The following is a 17,248-nucleotide window of genomic DNA, read 5'->3' as shown; positions in this document are numbered from 1 at the left end:
TTTCTGACGCGTGGATGCCTTTTGGTCCCGATTTATGTCACCAACCGGGACCAAAGGCCCCCTGCCTAGGCTGCCTGCAGCGGCCACGTGGATGCCCATCTGTCCTGGTTCGTGTAAGAACCGGGACTAAAGTGGGAAGCATTAGTAACGACCTATTAGTCCCGGTTCAAGAACCAGGACTAATGACCCTTACGAACCGGACAAATGCCCTGTTTTTTACTAGTGGGAATAAACCTGAGAATGGTTTCATACTTGAACCATATTTGGACCATACCCATTTATTTATCTCTCAAAACCATACCCATTTAGTGTCATTTTTAGCCCAACCAAAACCAAACCCATTATTTTTTCCACCCAAACCAACTTAAACCCAAAACATAACCATGGGTTTAAACCCAATACATAACCATGGGTTTGCTTTAATGTACATATGATTGCACAAATTGACATGTTAAGAAACAAGTAAGATAGAAAAGGCATAAGTGCATCTACAACAGTTTAGAAACAAAGTAATCCTTGAGATACAGTCAACACACAGTAAGAGGCAAAAAGAACATGCACATGGCTGATAAGCTCACTAACAAGTGTATTAAAACCATATTGGTTAGCGAAAGCACAAGAAAACACTTTCGATTTTCATCTGTTGTTTCCCCATAATACATAATTACATAGTGCATTACAGCATATAAGCGGATCAAAGATACTCGTTCTCGGTCGTAGTTGATTATTGCATATAACCAATGCCTAGAAACCGGTTTGGACCCATAGTTTATAACCGCTAATAACCAAAACCGTTTAAACCCATAACCAACTATACCCAAACTGGTTTCTCCACATACCTAAACCAAAACCAAACTAAAAAAATCTCAGCCCAATAAAACCTGAACCAATCAAACCCAAAGTAAGAACCGAACCATTACATTCGGTTTTTTAATAACCATGTCCACGTTTAAGTGGGAATGGTCCAAAATTCCTTTGAAACCCCTTCAAATCAGTGAGGACTTTCAAAGTTCTTATCGTTATGGCATGGTATGCTATGCGCTTTTCTTGACCAAGATACTATGACACCGCGTGAGATTCTTGTGTGTCGACCTTCTTGACTTCTTGTCTATTTCCGTTGAATTCAGTGTCGTGTTTCTAGATGCACGCTGCCAAGTTTGTTGCTACAAGTTCCGTTTCCCTACCGATTCTGTTGCTGCACACGGCCGGAGTCCGTCCGCCCATGGATTCACTTGGAGGCCACCACACGCCGGCGGCGGACCACGTCAAGGTGGAGCTCAACCGCGCCCCCTCCATCAACCCCGTCGTCGGGCAAGAAGCACGCAGCCGGATGACCGACGACCGGCAGACTCGCCCAGAGCGAGTGCGCCGTCTCATTCGGAGGCTCCGCCCGGCGCCCGTCGGGAGCGCGTTCAAGCGGTGGCTAAAGCACCCTGCGCACCTCGCGCAGTTCGCGTGGGCGGTCTGCGTCGCGCTGTCCGGCGCCTTGCTCGGCCTCCTCCTCCTCGGAGTCTTCGACGGCGCCTTCCCGCGCAGGTCCGTCCGCAACCGATGGGTCGAGATCGTCAACCAGATCCTGAACGCGCTCTTCACCCTCATGACCATCTACCAGCACCCCGAGCTCTTCCACCACGCCGACCTGCTGGTCCGGTGGCGGCCGGGGGACGAGAAGGAGCTCAGGAAGGCCTACTGCCGGAAGGGCTCGGGTGCCGGTGAAGCGCAGCGGGAGCGGGAGCGGCTTCACCTGTCCGTGGTGGTCGGGCTCCTCCACCTCACCTGCTTTGCGCAGTACGCCATGTGTGGGCTCTTCTGGGGGTACTCTAGCACGGCCCGCCCGGACGCCGCCGCGACCACTCTCGGCGGGGTCAGCGCCGTGGCACCCGTTGTCGCCGGCTTGTACATGTACCTCAGCCCGCTTGGGAGGAAAAGCGAGGAGAGCGCGCATCAAGAATCCGATGATGACGACGGCGGCATGGCTGTGGTTGTGATCGCTGACGCCGCACCAAGGGAGTGGGCCGGCGGGCTGCTCGACGTGCGCGACGACCCGGAGGCGTGCTGGCTCTCGTGCCTCTGCACCTTCTGCGTATTCGGGTGGAACATGGAGCGCCTGGGCTTCGGCAACATGCACGTGCACGGCGCCATGTTCGCGCTCCTCTGCTTCGCGCCGCTGTGGGTGCTCAACCATGCCGCCATGAACATCCGGAACAAGGCCGTCAGCAACATGGTCGGCGCCGCCGGGGTGGTGCTCTGCGCGCTCGGCCTGCTCTACGGCGGGTTCTGGCGGGCGCAAATGCGGCGCAAGTTCGGGCTCGCCGGCGGCAAGGACGGGCCGTGCTTCTCCTCACTGTCGCTCGACGTCGCCGACTATCTGCGGTGGATGTTCTGTTGGGGGTGCGCGCTCGCGCAGGAGGTGCGCACCGGCAACCTTCTCCTCGACGTCGAGTCGACGGGAGGCATCAACCCGCGAGGCTCCAGCCGTGTGCAAGTTGATAGCAGCCAACGGCCTTTGCCAAGAGAGGAAGGCAGCTTTGAGATGGCAGCGGCAGTCGCTGGCGCTCCCTCTGTTCCGCTGGCCATTAACTCGCCGCTTCGAGGCGAGGAGCTGCCATTGGTGCAGCTGAAGCTGGACGGTATTTCGTCTTCTGGAGAAATGAGGCCACCCGTGCCGCCATTGATGCAGGACGGAGGAGGTCCGCGAATTCAGTAACAGATAGTACCGTACAGTCGTTATCATATACTCCCTCTATAAAAAAAATGTTAGGTTACTAAAATAGCAATCTAAACGTTTTTATATTTCGGTTACAAAGGAAGTAATAGATAGATGTGAAGCAGAGCTTCACAACTTCATATACGAATATACGAGTTTTGTTATTTTCTTTTTCACAGATCGTTGTTCTTGAGACTGTATTTTGAGCAGCATGTATAATAACAGTACTCCCTTCGGTCCTTTTTACTCCCCGTATTAGATTTTTTTAAAATCAAACTTTACAAAGTTTGTTTAAATTTATATCGAAATAGATTAACAACTACATTATCAAATATATACTATTAAACAACATTGCATAATGAATCTACCGATATTGATTGTGCATTGTGAATGTTGATATTTTTTTCTAAAAATAGATATTTTGATTTCAAAAAAAACTTACGTGCGGACTAAAAAAAGACCGGAGGAGTATTACGTAAGGAGCAACCATGATTAAAATAGAAGATGGAGTCATGACACGCGTAGTGATCATTTGCAGATGAAGTTGTTGTAGCTGGTGCAAAACGACGTTGTTGAGAATAACTTTGACAAAGACCGGTCAAATAAGATACCGATGAAAAAGGGGATGCGTGGCCTCGCCACATCTAGATGAAAGACGATGCATGGTAAAATATGAGCAGTCTTATAAATACATGGACGACCGGATGACATGCTCACACATAAGTCCAGCTCTACGTGGCATAGAAAATCTGACAAAACTTGTCAAGATTCATGCAACCACAAACGAACGTCGATCCATACGTGTGATCGAGATGCAAACGCCCACATCTATAAACATTATCTTTTCTTCAAAAAATTGGTTCTAACATCCGGTTTACATTGTAGACTGATCTTATGCTTTAATTTGATTGGGACACGCCAAGCCTCGGCGATAGTGCAACGACCAAGCGACATCAAAAATAACGCGCTATAGCGTCATTAATAACACGTTATAACATATAAAAGATTGACTCGTTAAATTAATCACGGTGCAATGTCTTGCTAATAACATTGTTAATAATATATTTTCACAGGCTACGTTATTTTGTATAGAATGTTATTTTTTTCCTTAGGCGACACATGAGGGCCCTAGAGGCAAGCCGACCCTTCCCATCTCTCCATAATAATAAAACGTGAAGCCCTTCTGTCGTCCTTCGCGGTCATTTTGTAAAAACATCCTTCGTTTTTCCTGTATTCAACCTGTAGTCCGTTTTTGAGTCAAAAAACGAATATTTTTTGTATTTTGCAGAAAACCCCCAATGTTTCAGGTAATCAACCCGCAGTCCGGATTTAAGTCAGAAAATGAATCTTTTTTTTTCATTGTTCCGAAAACCCCCTATTGTTTCAGGTAATCAACCCGCCCTCGTATTTTAACAAAAAAAACCTAACTTTTCAGTTAATCAATCCACATTTTATCTAAAACAAAATTATCCATATCTTTTAAGCCGTAACTCCAATTTTAACATGTTATATATGAAATTTGATTAAAAATGTGTAGAATTTAAATAGGATGTTATTTTTAGCTGTTGAATACTTTTTAAATATTTTTTTTGGTGCAAACTTAATCTGTAATGCATGGTTTTTTTTCTATCTTTTCGGCGACGATACGAATTGCAATAAACATTCATTAAATTAAAACCAAATTAAGAGGAAAGAAAACATCGTTAACAACACACGCACACCTTTGAAAAAACCTCGTGGGGAGAAACAACATATTTCTTATCTTATTCCGAGTGACTGTATATTCAAATGTGTTTTCATTATGTGAGCACTAAAGCCATCGTCAGCAACACAAATGTGAGTGAAAATATATTGCGTTCAGAGCGTGTGTTATTTTCTCTTCCGTGGCAACGGCACAGGCTCTTTTGCTAGTAAAAATTAAATTTAATATTATTGTATGCACATGATGCTCACATCAGATATTAAATTGGTAAGAACGGATACTACACTTGATTTTGACCGAACTGTCGAAAAACATAGGCTTTAAAATGCTGCTCTGGTTCTTCTTTTATAGTTCTCTCAACCGATCCTTTATGTTGCATGAGCGAGATGGTAATCCCATCATAAAGAAATGTAAGACCGTTAAGATGGGTCACTAGAAAAACTTGTGCATGTACGTACTAATGATTTTCTTCCGTTTTGTACTTGTCGGCTGGTTGGCCCAACTAGACTATAGCAAGCAGCCCATATGCTTCAACAGCCCAATAACTTGGCCTCTTAGTTCAGAGATACTCACAGCCTCATGGGAGTACTTTCTGTTTCTGGTGTGTCGAGTAGCCCAAACGGACATATTTTAGCCTCAACTAGATCATGAAAGGCGCGCGTTGCTGCGCTCGTCTATTATGAATTTAGGATGAAACTATTATTGATATATTTGTATAACAGTAATTATTTTATTGTGGTTTGCGATGTTTATTTTGTTGCATTTTATTTGTTTCTTTGAAAAAATTGTGGTGTTATGGGCCACATAATAGTAAATTTCTTATTTGTGTGTAATACTTAAATTAGGCTGATAGGGGCCTGCATAGGTATTAATACTTTTGCAGCAGCAGTTTTTGTGTATTGATGTGTATGTTGAACGTTTTTAGTGAGGGTTTAATTCTGTATATTTATGTAGGATCGTAATCGCTTAAGATATATTTGTATTACATTAATTATTTTCTTGTGGTTTGCGATCTTTATTTTGATGCAATTTTTTTTTTACTTTTTGGAAAATTTGGGGTGTTATGGGCCACATAATAGTAATTTTGTAATTTGTGTGTAATACTGTAATTGGGCTGATATGGGTCTGTTTAGCTATTAATACTTTTGCGTCAGCATTTTTTGTGTATTGATGTGTATGTTGAACGTTTTTAGTGAGGCATTAATTTGGTATTGATCTAGGATAGGAATGGCTGTAGGTTTTGCATTAGCATTTGTAACTTTGTTGACCTTTGTATTTATGAACAGTAGTTATAAGTAGAGGGACGTTAGTAGCTTACTTGCTCTATATATACACATCATCCTTTGTGTTTGTTTCGATGTTGGTGTATGCAGTTCTTAGTCTGTGAGTTAGACTTAATTCTTTTTCAGTTGTGTTGGTTGTAGGTACGATTATATTTGTTAAACTTTGTTGTCTTTAATTCTTTATTTTTTTTTAATAATGAGTAATAGTTGTATGTTAAATTTGTTGAAATTTATTGTGTATTGTAGGTTTTTTGTTCGAATAAAGTTAGCGTGAATGATGGTGTTGAAACAAGTAATATAAATTTATTTGTTTAATTATGTATGTTTCATTTGTGTAGTTGCAACACGGTTTCGGCCACCGGAGCAGCGGTCCATTAGGACAGTCGGGCCGACGATGAAAAAGTGTGCTGGAGGTGGCGGTATACATCACATCCGACGGCTAGAAACGACCCGATCGTCAAAATGGACGGCTAAAAAAGCAAAACGCTGAGAGGGCTCGCTTTAGGTTCAGTTTTACTGTCCTAAAATATGAATTTTTTGACCCTGGATGGGATGAGAAAATAGGCTCATTTAACGAGATAACACGATTTCGGCCACCGGAGCAGCAGCCCATTAGGACAGTCGGGCCGACGATGAAAAAGTGTGCTGGAGGTGGCGGTATACATCACATCCGACGGCTAGAAACGACCCGATCGTCAAAATGGACGGCTAAAAAAGCAAAACGCTGAGAAGGCTCGCTTTAGGTCCAGTTTTACTGTCCTAAATTAGCAACGTCTAACAATGTTTTCTGAATTAATCTAGTCATAAAAACGTAATAAAAAGCAATTTTTGTCATTTGGGCAGGCAAGGATAGAACTTCAACAGCCCAATGGAATTGAAACGACTTGTTTGTATATTTCCTGATCAGAAGAGTGTATTATTAGTCATGTACAGCTAGCGCCTAGTGACATTTTCGTTCTCTTTCTCTCTATCACACCCTTGCTGGTGGTAGGATGATCCATCGGATGTGGGGCTCGAGCTATCAGAATTTCTTGACTAGAGATGAGGATTTCAGTAAGAGAAGAGAGGATAAGAGACATCAGCCAGAGAAGGAAGAACCAGAGGAAATAATAAGTGGCTAGAATGACAAGTTCAAATTACAGGATAACCCTCTCCACGGAGTCGCCTGAGCTTTATAACCTAGCTTAGCCCACATCAACATTACAAGGTCGAAGGCTCAATATTACCAGCCTACTCGCGGCCCATGACCTGGTGTTAACTTTCTATGTTTCTCGAGTTGTCTACTCTTCACGACTAAGGACAATAGCAGCATACTGACAGTATCCTCCCCTGGAGAACTAGCTGGTCCCCAGGCTGGTGCCGCAGGAAAACGTTTTTTGCGTACTTCATATTCCTCCCAAGTAGCTGCATCGTCAGACGTCGTAGACCATTTTACAAAAACTTGTAAATAAGCTGCATTTCCCTTTTTAACCAGACATCTATCGAGGATAGCTTTAGGAATGATCCCAGGTAATGACAAATCCGGTGGTTTGGGCAGAACAGTAAAAGCTGGTGTGTGATCATGAACATGTGCTTTAAGTTGAGATACATGGAACATTGGGTGAACTTGGCTGCCCTCTGGACGATCTAACCTATAAGGAGCAGAACCCAACTTATCCAGCACTTTGAAAGGTCCAAAATATTTAAGGGACAACATTGGACAAGGACGGTTTACTATAGAGGACTGGACTGTTGGAAATATGCCCTAGAGGGAATAAAGTAATTATTATTATATTTCCTTGTTGAAGATAATCGTTTATTATCCATGCTAGAATTTTATTGATTGAAAACTCAAATACATGTGTGGATACATAGACAAAACATTGTCCCTAGTAAGCCTCTAATGGACTAGCTCGTTGATCAAAGATGGTCAAGGTTTCCTGACCATAGACATGAGTTGTCATTTGATAATGGGATCACATCGTCAGGAGAATGATGTGATGGACAAGACCCAAACTATAAACGTAGCATATGATCGTGTCACTTTACTATTACTGGTTTCTCCATGTCAAGTATCTGTTCCTATGACCATGAGATCATGCAACTCCTAGACATCGGAGAAATGCCTTGTGTGTATAAAACATCACAACGTAACTGGGTGACTATAAAGGTGCTTTACAAGTATCTCCGAGGGTGTCTGTTGGGTTGGCGAGAATCGAGACTCGGATTTGTCAATCCGTATGACGAAGATGTATCTCTGGACCCACTGGGTAATACAACATCACAATGAGCTTGCAAGCAATCTGACTAAGGAGTTGGTCACTGGGTCTTGTATTACGAAACGAGTAAAGAGACTTACCGGTAACGAGATTGAGCTAGGTACGGATATACTGGCGATCGAATCTCGGGCAAGTAACATACTGATGGACAAAGGGAATAGCATATGGGATTGATTGAATCCTTGACATCGACCGATGAAGATCTTCGTAGAATATGTAGGAACCAATATGGGCATCTAGGTCCCTCTATTGTTTATTGACCGAAGAGTGTCTCGGTCATGTTTGCATAGTTCTCGAACCCGCAGGGTCTACACACTTGAGGTCCAGTGATGATATAAGCATAATTGAGTCATAGTGTTGGTCACCAAAGGTTGTTCGGAGTCCCGGATGAGATCCTAGATGTGACGAGGAACTCCAGAATAGTCCAGAGGTGAAGATTGATATATAGGATGAAGGCCATCGGAGTCCGGAAGAGTTCCGACGTGTACCGAGGGATTCACGGAGTACTGAAAGGTGTTTCGGGAGGCCTCAACAATTGTTGGGGGGCTCATGGGCCAAGGAGAGGGAGAACCGCAACCCACCAGGGGGCTAGGCGTAGCCCCTCTTCCCAAACCACTTCGGTCGAAGGGGTGGGCCTCCTTGGGGCGCCACTGATACGTCTCAATCGTATCTACTTTTCCAAACTCTTTTGCCCTTGTTTTGGACTCTAATTTGCATGATTTGAATGGAACTAACCCGGACTGAAGCTGTTTTCAGCAGAATTGCCTTGTTGTTGTTTTTGTGCAGAAATGAAAGTTCTCGGAACGTCCTGAAAATTTACGTAGAATATTTCTGGAAAATATGAAAAATACCTGCGCAAAGATCCACCGGAGGGGGTGAGCCAGTGGGCCGCAAGCCATGTGGCCGCGGCCACCCTCCCCCCCCAGACCGCGGCGTGAGGGCTTGTGGGGCCCACGTGGCTCTGCCGCCCCCAAACTCAGCTCTATTTATTCCCTTTCGTCCCGAAAAAAATCATGAGAGAAGATTTCATCGCGTTTGCGACACGGAGGCGCCGCCACATCCTGTTCTTCATCTGGAGGGCAGTTCTGGAGTCCGTTTTGGGCTCCGGATCAAGGAGATCGTTGCCATCGTCATCATCAACCTTCTTCCCTCTCCAATTCCATGAAGTCTTCATCGTTCGTGAGTAATCTATTCGTAGGCTCGCTGGGCGGTGATGAGTAGGATGAGATCTATCATGTAATCGAGTTAGTTTTGACGGGGATTGATCCCTAGTATCCACTATGTTCTGAGATTGATGTTGCTACTACTTTGCCATGCTTAATGCTTGTCACTAGGGCCCGAGTGCCATGATTTCAGATCTGAAATTATTATGTTGTCACCAATATATGTGTGTTTTAGATCCGATCTTGCAAGTTGTAGTTACCTACTATGTGTTATGATCCGGCAACCCCGGGGTGACAATAACCGGAACCACTCCCGGTGATGACCATAGTTTGAGGACTTCATGTGTTCACCAAGTGCTAATGCGTTGGTCCGGTTCTTTATTAAAAGGAGAACCTTAATATCCCGTAGTATCCATTTGGACCCCGCTGCCACGGGAGGGATGGACAATAGATGTCATGCAAGTTCTTTTCCCTAAGCATGTATGACTACACATGGAATGCATGCCTACATCACATTGACGAACGGGAGCTAGCCACATATCTCTGTGTGTTATAACTGTTGCATGATGAATGTCATCCAACAAATCACCGATCCATTGCCTACGAGTTTGTCCCACTGCTGCTGTTACTACTGTTGCTGCTACTGTTACTTGCTTTGCTTTGCTGCTATTACTACTGTTGTTGCTACTGTTACTTGCTTTGTCCTGCTGCTGCTGCCACTACTGTTGCTACTGTTGTTACTCGCTACTTCTACTACTTGCTACTACTGTCACTACTGATGTTCCTTGCCACTGATGTTACTCGTTACACTGCTGCTACTTGCTACAATACTTTTTTGGCACCGTTGCCGGGAAAGAATATTTCCCGTCCACGGGCAACTTACTGGCGCCATTGATACAACCGTTAGGAATAGTCTGCCTTGTCACCAGATCATTTCTGGCACCGTTGTTATCATACTACTTTGCTACTGATACTTTGCTTGCAGACACTAATCTTTCAGGTGTGGTTGAATCTGACACATTCACCTGCTAATACTTGAGAATATTCTTTCACTTCCCGTGCGAACCAACAAATTTGGGTTGAATACTCTACCCTCGAAAACTGTCGCGATCCCACGCGGTGGTGAGCTATTGCAAGACAATTTCTAATTGTTGAGCAACTGGAATCAGCTCTTTTCTGGCTCCGTTGCCATGGAGGCATCAACTCAGGAATAGTTGCACGTCAACAGCATTTTTCTGGCGTCGTTGCCGGGGAGGCATCAAGTCAGGAATAGTTGCACGTCAACAACATTTTTCTGGCGCCGTTGTCGGGGAAGGATAGCTATATTCTCTGAGTCACTGGGGATTTATATCTGCTGATCACTATGAAGAATCTGAAAGATCCAAAAACCAAAGTCTTGCCCTCAACTACGGGGGGAGGTAAGTAACTGCCATCTAGCTCTGCACTTGATTCACCTTCAGTTATGAGTAAGTTTGCGACACCACCTCCTGCTAGAAATCTTGATATGTCGCCTGTGCTTGATGATGCTTATGATGCTGCTATGCCTGATACTACTAGAGATGCTATGCCTGATACTGCTAGCGATGTTGCGCCTGATACTGCTAGAGATGCTATGCTTGATACTGCTTTGCCTGATGATGCTAGAGATGCTATTTTGCCTGATGATGCTATGCTTGATACTGCTAGAGATACTCCTTTGCCTGATATTCCACTAGGGGTATTCCTCGATGCTCATATTGCTAGAGTTACTTCCAATGCTCGTGATGCTTCTGAAACTGCCGATACTATTGAGATAGAACCTTCTTTTGCTCCTGCTAGATCTAGCTCTCCTAGATATGAATTGCCTGATATACCTGAGGGTTATGTTATGGAGGGAGAGATAGCTGAGGATTTTCTTGCGTCTAAGGATGCCTATGATGCTGAGAAATTACTTCTCAAGTGGAAGGAAAAATCTCTGAAAGCTAAGATGAAATACGACCCGAAGTTTGCCACTTCACCTATCTTTATCACCGATGAGGATTATGAATTCTTTGTCGACCCTGAGATAATCTCTCTAGTCGAATCTGATCCTTTGCACGATTATGAGTCTGAGACGGTCGTAGCCCATCTTACCAAACTACACGATATAGCCACCCTTTTCACTAGCGAGGAGAAGATCCGCTACTACTATATCCTTAAGTTGTTTCCTTTCTCTCTAAAGGATGACGCTAAAGCCTGGTTCACTTCTCTTGCTCCTGGATGTGTGAGTAGTCCCCAGGCTATGGTCTATTACTTCTGTGAGAAATATTTCCCTGCCCATAAGAAGCAAGCTGCCTTGCAGGAAATATACAACTTTGCTCAACTCAAAGAAGAGAGTCTCCCATAAGCTTGGGGGAGGCTCATCCAGCTAGAGAATGCTTTGCCTCATCACCCTCTTAAGAAGAATGAGATACTTGATATCTTCTATAACGGACTTACTGATGCTTCTAGAGACCACCTAGATAGTTGTGCCGGTTGTGTTTTTAGGGAACGAAGTATAGAACAAGTTGAGATTCTACTGAATAACATCTTGATCAACGATAATGCTTGGACTATTCCCGAACCACCTCCTAAGCCAACTCCGAAGAAAAGAGGTATTCTATTCCTCAGTCCCGAATATATGCAAGAAGCCAAGAAATCTATGCAAGAGAAAGGCATTAGATCTGAAGATGTCAAAAATCTACCACCTATCAAAGAGATCCATGGTCTCGATAACCCGATACAAGTAGTAGAGGTGAATTCTCTGCGTAGATTTAATGAGAGTGATATTCCTTTTGACAAACCTGCTAGCCTATGCTTTGATGAATTTGATAACTTTGTTGCCAAACAATAGAGTTTCAATGATTATTTTAGCGACCCGACTCAAGACGAGTCAAGCCTCTGTGTATCTGTGCCATCCCTGGACCAGTATGCTCGCACACACAGTACATCAATGTATATATCAAAGTGCAATCACATGTAAATAGCGTAAAACTGATATATACCTTACATATCTCAGCGGAAGCAGTCAAGGGAGTGGAGTCCCAATAAACACCAACGACAAGTTGAGTGTAGACCGTAACACTGATTCGTACTCTTACTCGTCGAAGAAAAATATCTGCAACATAATAGAGGGGTGAAAAGTAATTATCTATACTATATGCATATATGGCAGGTGGGGCTATAAGTTTTTAGCGAAAAGCAAGTTTTCTCCTACATCAAGAGAGGGCTAAAAGCAAAATGTTACTACATTGTTGGTTGTTAACGAGATGGTTCCGCCAACCAATTCTCATACCCGAGTTGTCAATAATCCCCACATCAATATTATTATTTGTGTTGAGAATTTTAGATAACTTCAGTTCCTTTGGCTCAAGTTGTCCATGACCGTGGACACGGCTAATCGATTAGGTTTGAGTACTCTGTAGAGTTTTGAACACGTTCCCCACAAGATTTGATCGCCTCCGTGTATGTCCTCCCACTTCAGGGTGTTTGAAGACCGGATGATCAAAACATGGTCTTTCAACGGGTCCCTCTGAATCCTTGTCGGTGCCCATCCATTCCTACCGTGCTTCTACATCTGCTAGCACCACCTGTCCAGAGTCGCCACGTTGTCCAACCAAGCCAGAGCCCATAATGACTTGTGGCTGTGTAGGTAAGCCTTGGGTCTTGAAAATATCCGTCCATCTCTTTGAGCCTGGGTGAAGCTTTCCGCAAGATGTCATGGCCGTCTCCAGCATCCCGGGTCATCCACTGGTTTCTCCAGGGAGCCGATCAACCGTCCTTCACCCAGAGTTGCATTGCATCATGAGGACTTGAAAAGTCTTGACTTAACCGGTCTTGGTTATTAAATTATTCTCGCATCACTCGTGGTAAACTCTGAACCAGAATCCCGTCTACTCAAGCATAGCAATATGAAATTTGTCATCCCGGGCCAAGTAACGGGGTTGTTGGGTGCCTACCACATGATACTACAATATGTAACCATAATTTCCAAGTACCTACTCAGCATGCAATTGGGCATAGGATGGTAGAACTACGATGCATAAAACATAAGTGATACATGATCAAATGACTTGCCTGGTGATGTTGACGAAGAAGAATTTCTCGAGAAATAACTTGATAGACTACTCGTCACTCTCCGATGAAATCTATATAACAAACATATCATTCACATAAGCACTCATACTAGCAATCATTCTAGCAATCAAAACAAAAGAGAGAGCGAATAGGAATCCGAAGGAAACTTCAAATAAGACTAGGGAGTCTTTTACTACATCAAACACTAAATAGTTTTTGTCCAACGGAAAATAATAATAGGGAACTAAGATAGAAATTTAACTAAGATAAAATAGAGTATTTTTCACAAAACTTTTTGAAAGTATTTCTAAACGGGATTTGAAACTGTGGAGAAACCAATTGCAAGTTATTAGGGAACTAGAATTGATTTCATGATAACATATAAAAATAAAAATCAAAACTTGTTGCAAACCTACTGTTAACTAACAGAAACAAAACATAATCTTTCTGAAATATAAAAGAAAATAATTTAAAAACAATTATAGAAAAGGAAATAGCCATAATCCTAAAAGAGGTGAAACAAAAATTGTTTCACAAGAAACAATGAGATAAAATACTCAAATAATTCTGAAATTTTTATCACTGATAACTAAGTTCACTAGTGATCAGTAGAAAAAAGAATAAAACTAAAATCTATTTTTAAACTACTAGAATAAGCAAAACAAGGTTTAAACTAAATCTGATCTAATTCAAGTTTGAACATTTCAAACATAGAGAAATTATATGGTTTTACAAACTACAGAGAAATTGTGATCTACTGGAAAAAGAATCAACCTCGTTTGATCTCTATATCAAAAGTTATGATCAAAACTAGATTGGAACTTTCTCTGTTTTGGAATTAAAACAGAAAGAAGAAAAAACTGATTTGTGAACAGGGGGTCCACGTGGCATCTTCTGATTGGTCAGGGTGTGTTTGCTGCGGTGACTAACGGGCGAACGGACGCAACGTAAACAAAATCTCCCTGGCTAATATTAAGTGAAGAAAACCGTTCGGTTTTAATTAAAAGACCGAAGGGGTACGTGATATCTAATCTGATGCGTTTGTTTAGATCCGACGGCTACCAGGGGGTGGGGGGGTGCTCACCATGGGGAAGTTGCTGGTGCTTCTTCTCCGGCGAGGCAGAGAAAGTGCGGTCGACGGTGAGGGTCCTCCAGCGGTCTGCGGCGGCGGCGGAGGTGACGGGGATGTTGCGGGGAAACTCCTCCGTCGATTGGTGGCGGCGGAGGGGCGGTTCGGTGATGCGGCAGGGGGCAGGGATGGCTCCAGTAGCTTTGGCCGGCTCCAACTCCGGCAAGGTGGCGAGGGTGGTGATGAGGTGACGAGGGCTCGGGCTAGGGGCAAAAATGGGTTGCGGGGAACGAGGGGGATCTCGTGGTGGCGTCGGTTGGGGCGGGGAGGCGAGTGGTGGCGCGGGGGTGGCGGCGTGGTTCTCTCTGGAGCTCCTCTCCTGCGAGGTAGCGAGGGCAGGTGCGAGGTGGTGCTGCCGTGGGGAGGAGGGGGCCGAGGGGACGAGGGGGGGGGGGTTTATATAGGGCGAGGGAGGTGCGAGTGGAAGGAAGGGGGGAGCCGAAATCGGGGAGGGGGATCCCGTGATCAGAGGAGGTGGCGCCATGGAAAGGTGTTGGTCGCTGGGAAAGGAAAGGGCGGGCTCGTGGGGAAGGAAAGGAGGAGGAAGAAAGGAAGGAAAAAAGGAGTGGGGGTGCGCTGGGGGGTTGGATGCTCGCGTGGGGAGGAGGATCGACTAGGGATTCTCTCGAGCGATCTGGGGACGTGGCCCAGGAAAAATCTCCCGATTTGTTTTTTTTAAACAGCAAGAGAAAGAATAATAAAAGGAAACAAAATAAAAAGATTTATATGGGGTATTATATACCAAAATTTCAGAAAAATATTCCCTACTCGTTTATCATTTTTCCAACACCAAAATAAAAACTTTAAAAAAAATGTTTTTTCAGAAAAATCCCTAAGGCTTTATTTTCTTTTGGCAAAGTATTTTCCCCATAAACTTGGGTCTTCTTGGCTCAAAATATTTCAGAAATTCCTCATGTTTTGGAGGGTCATTTTCCTCCGCTCTTTCTTGCGTGCAAGAATTTTGTCGGGGCATTTTCTCGGGGAAGAAAAATATAGAAGCAAGGGCAAATATTTTGAAAGGATTCAAATGCAACCTCCATTCAAATTCTTTATAGTTGAAGAAGTCATGTCATCTTCTCTCTTTGCTTTTAAAAGATTGAATTTGAATTCATCAGAGATGGAGAAAGTCATTTTATTCCCTATCATTCAAAAGTTTTTGAAAAGTTTCAAATTTCACTCAAGTTTAAATCACTCAAGCAAACAAACAAACAATATAATAATTATATTAACATTCCAAAATTTGGGATGTTACAAACCTACCACACTTAGAATGAATCTCGTCCTCGAGATTCGGAAGGGCTAGAAAGAAAAGGTTAGGGTTTGGGGGTCTTCTAACAAATCCAACCTTTGGCAAAGTGGGATGCTAGCACACTGAAAATAAAGATTACTGGTCCCTCAAAATGTTTTAACGATCCTCTAGGGTTTTTGGCAACTGACTTCCCACAGTCTTCATACTAAATCCTTTGGTGATGCTCTCCCGTTATATTCATAACATTTCCATCAAAATCGAGGGTTCCTCTGTTGATATAAGCTTCTTCCATTACTGGGTCTTCTTAACTGATAGTTTTGTGGTCAATTCTAAATAACATATCGATGGTTCTCATGGTGGTCTACCATTTGTGGTTATCCTGCAGAGAGAGGGGTCTTGGTTTCATCCTCACCGTAAAATTTCTTACGCATGACAACAAATGCCATGTACATGGGGATTTCATCATACCATTCTAAGGCTTAAACAAAAGCTTCAAAGAACGTCGTCTCTCACTATGGGTAAGTCTCTCAGATTTACCATTCTGAATAGCAAGAGAATGATAATAGTAAGTCTTCATGGTGGCCAAGCCATGTCGCACTGAAACCATTACCTTGTATAAGGCTTAGTGAATCTCGCATCCTAACACTTGGGCATCCTCACAAGCATTGCAGAATTTCTCTTGTCCACGAACGAAGTTCGGCTAATCCAATGATTCTGCAAGCTGAACAAACATCTATCGTTTCTTCACAACTCTCAGGTTTTCGTATGCTCCTAGGGAAATGTTGCTGATACAAGTTTTCTTCTCCAAAAGATAGTACTAGATCCTTGTTAGTCCCGGGGTCTGTGGGTTTCAGGCATACTTGGAGTTACTCCGCCTTTAAATTCCATAGTGTTTCATTCCATCATACTCTTGGGGTAACTATCATAAAAATAGTCCTCAGACTTATTTTTGGTACACACTCCACTCTGTGGGATGCTTTCCGCTGGTGTGTTTACCATGAAAATGTATTGGTTCATCCATAAATCATACTCATTTCATAATCAATCCTTTATTACATCCTTAATTTCTTCTCAAAGAATCCAATTCAAAAGTACTCTATTACAAATGCTGCCATCCACATTGTTCGGTATGGTCGAGCATTTCTGCCAACTTTATTCATCTGCCTCTCTTGGAGGTACTTTAGTTCCACTCGAACTTTCCGAGGTGCTCCTTGAAATCATCCATCTTTTGCTTCATCATGGTGGTCATGAGCTTCATCTCCATCATCTCCGCACGTACCTCACTCAGGTATTCCTGGGTATGACGGAGTCTTGCTTCAAGTATTTCTCCGATCTGACGTATGGCTTCCATGGCAGCTTCACGAACAACATCAAAGAAGGTTGCTCGTGGTACACGTGAAATGAAAAAGTATTGCCCCATAGTCTTTGGACAAACTCCTTTCACATGATGGAGGTGTACTTCCACATACCAAAGTTCTACTCCACTTTCCATGAATGGGTAGCCTTTGTAGACTGCATCTCCTTCAAGATGAATGTGCTTCATCATGTCCTTCAGGATTTTCGGGTAATCATGATCACTGGTCAGGGTCATGATCATTTCTGGGCCCTTGAGGAATGACTCGTAGAGAGTTGTCATCTGCAGGTGTCAGTAAATAGGTACTCAGAGGGATGTATATGTCTCCT

General features: G+C 43.5%; 1 protein-coding gene and 1 non-coding gene across 2 annotated transcripts; one reads left to right on the top strand and one right to left on the bottom strand.

Annotated features, from left to right (window-relative positions):
• Positions 1-1,211: 1,211 nt before the first annotated feature.
• LOC123405774 lies at positions 1,212-2,821 on the top strand. The gene has a single exon (XM_045099335.1). The coding sequence runs from the start codon at positions 1,223-1,225 to the stop codon at positions 2,705-2,707; it is 1,485 nt and encodes a 494-aa protein (XP_044955270.1). The 5' UTR covers positions 1,212-1,222; the 3' UTR covers positions 2,708-2,821.
• A 1,704-nt stretch (positions 2,822-4,525) lies between these two features.
• On the bottom strand, positions 4,526-4,725 carry LOC123406462. Its single transcript, XR_006612163.1, has one exon. It is a non-coding gene; the product is annotated as a U2 spliceosomal RNA (small nuclear RNA).
• Between the last annotated feature and the right edge of the window lie 12,523 nt (positions 4,726-17,248).

This window comes from Hordeum vulgare, chromosome 6H (assembly GCF_904849725.1).
Source record: "Hordeum vulgare subsp. vulgare chromosome 6H, MorexV3_pseudomolecules_assembly, whole genome shotgun sequence".
Classification (NCBI taxonomy): domain Eukaryota; kingdom Viridiplantae; phylum Streptophyta; class Magnoliopsida; order Poales; family Poaceae; genus Hordeum; species Hordeum vulgare.
Note: the sequence above shows the minus strand (reverse complement) of the source record. Positions and strands in the feature narration are given on the sequence as shown.

Coding starts and splice junctions, on each gene's coding strand:
- LOC123405774 (XM_045099335.1), top strand. CDS start 1,223: ATGGATTCACTTGGAGGCCACCACACGCCGGCGGCGGACCACGTCAAG.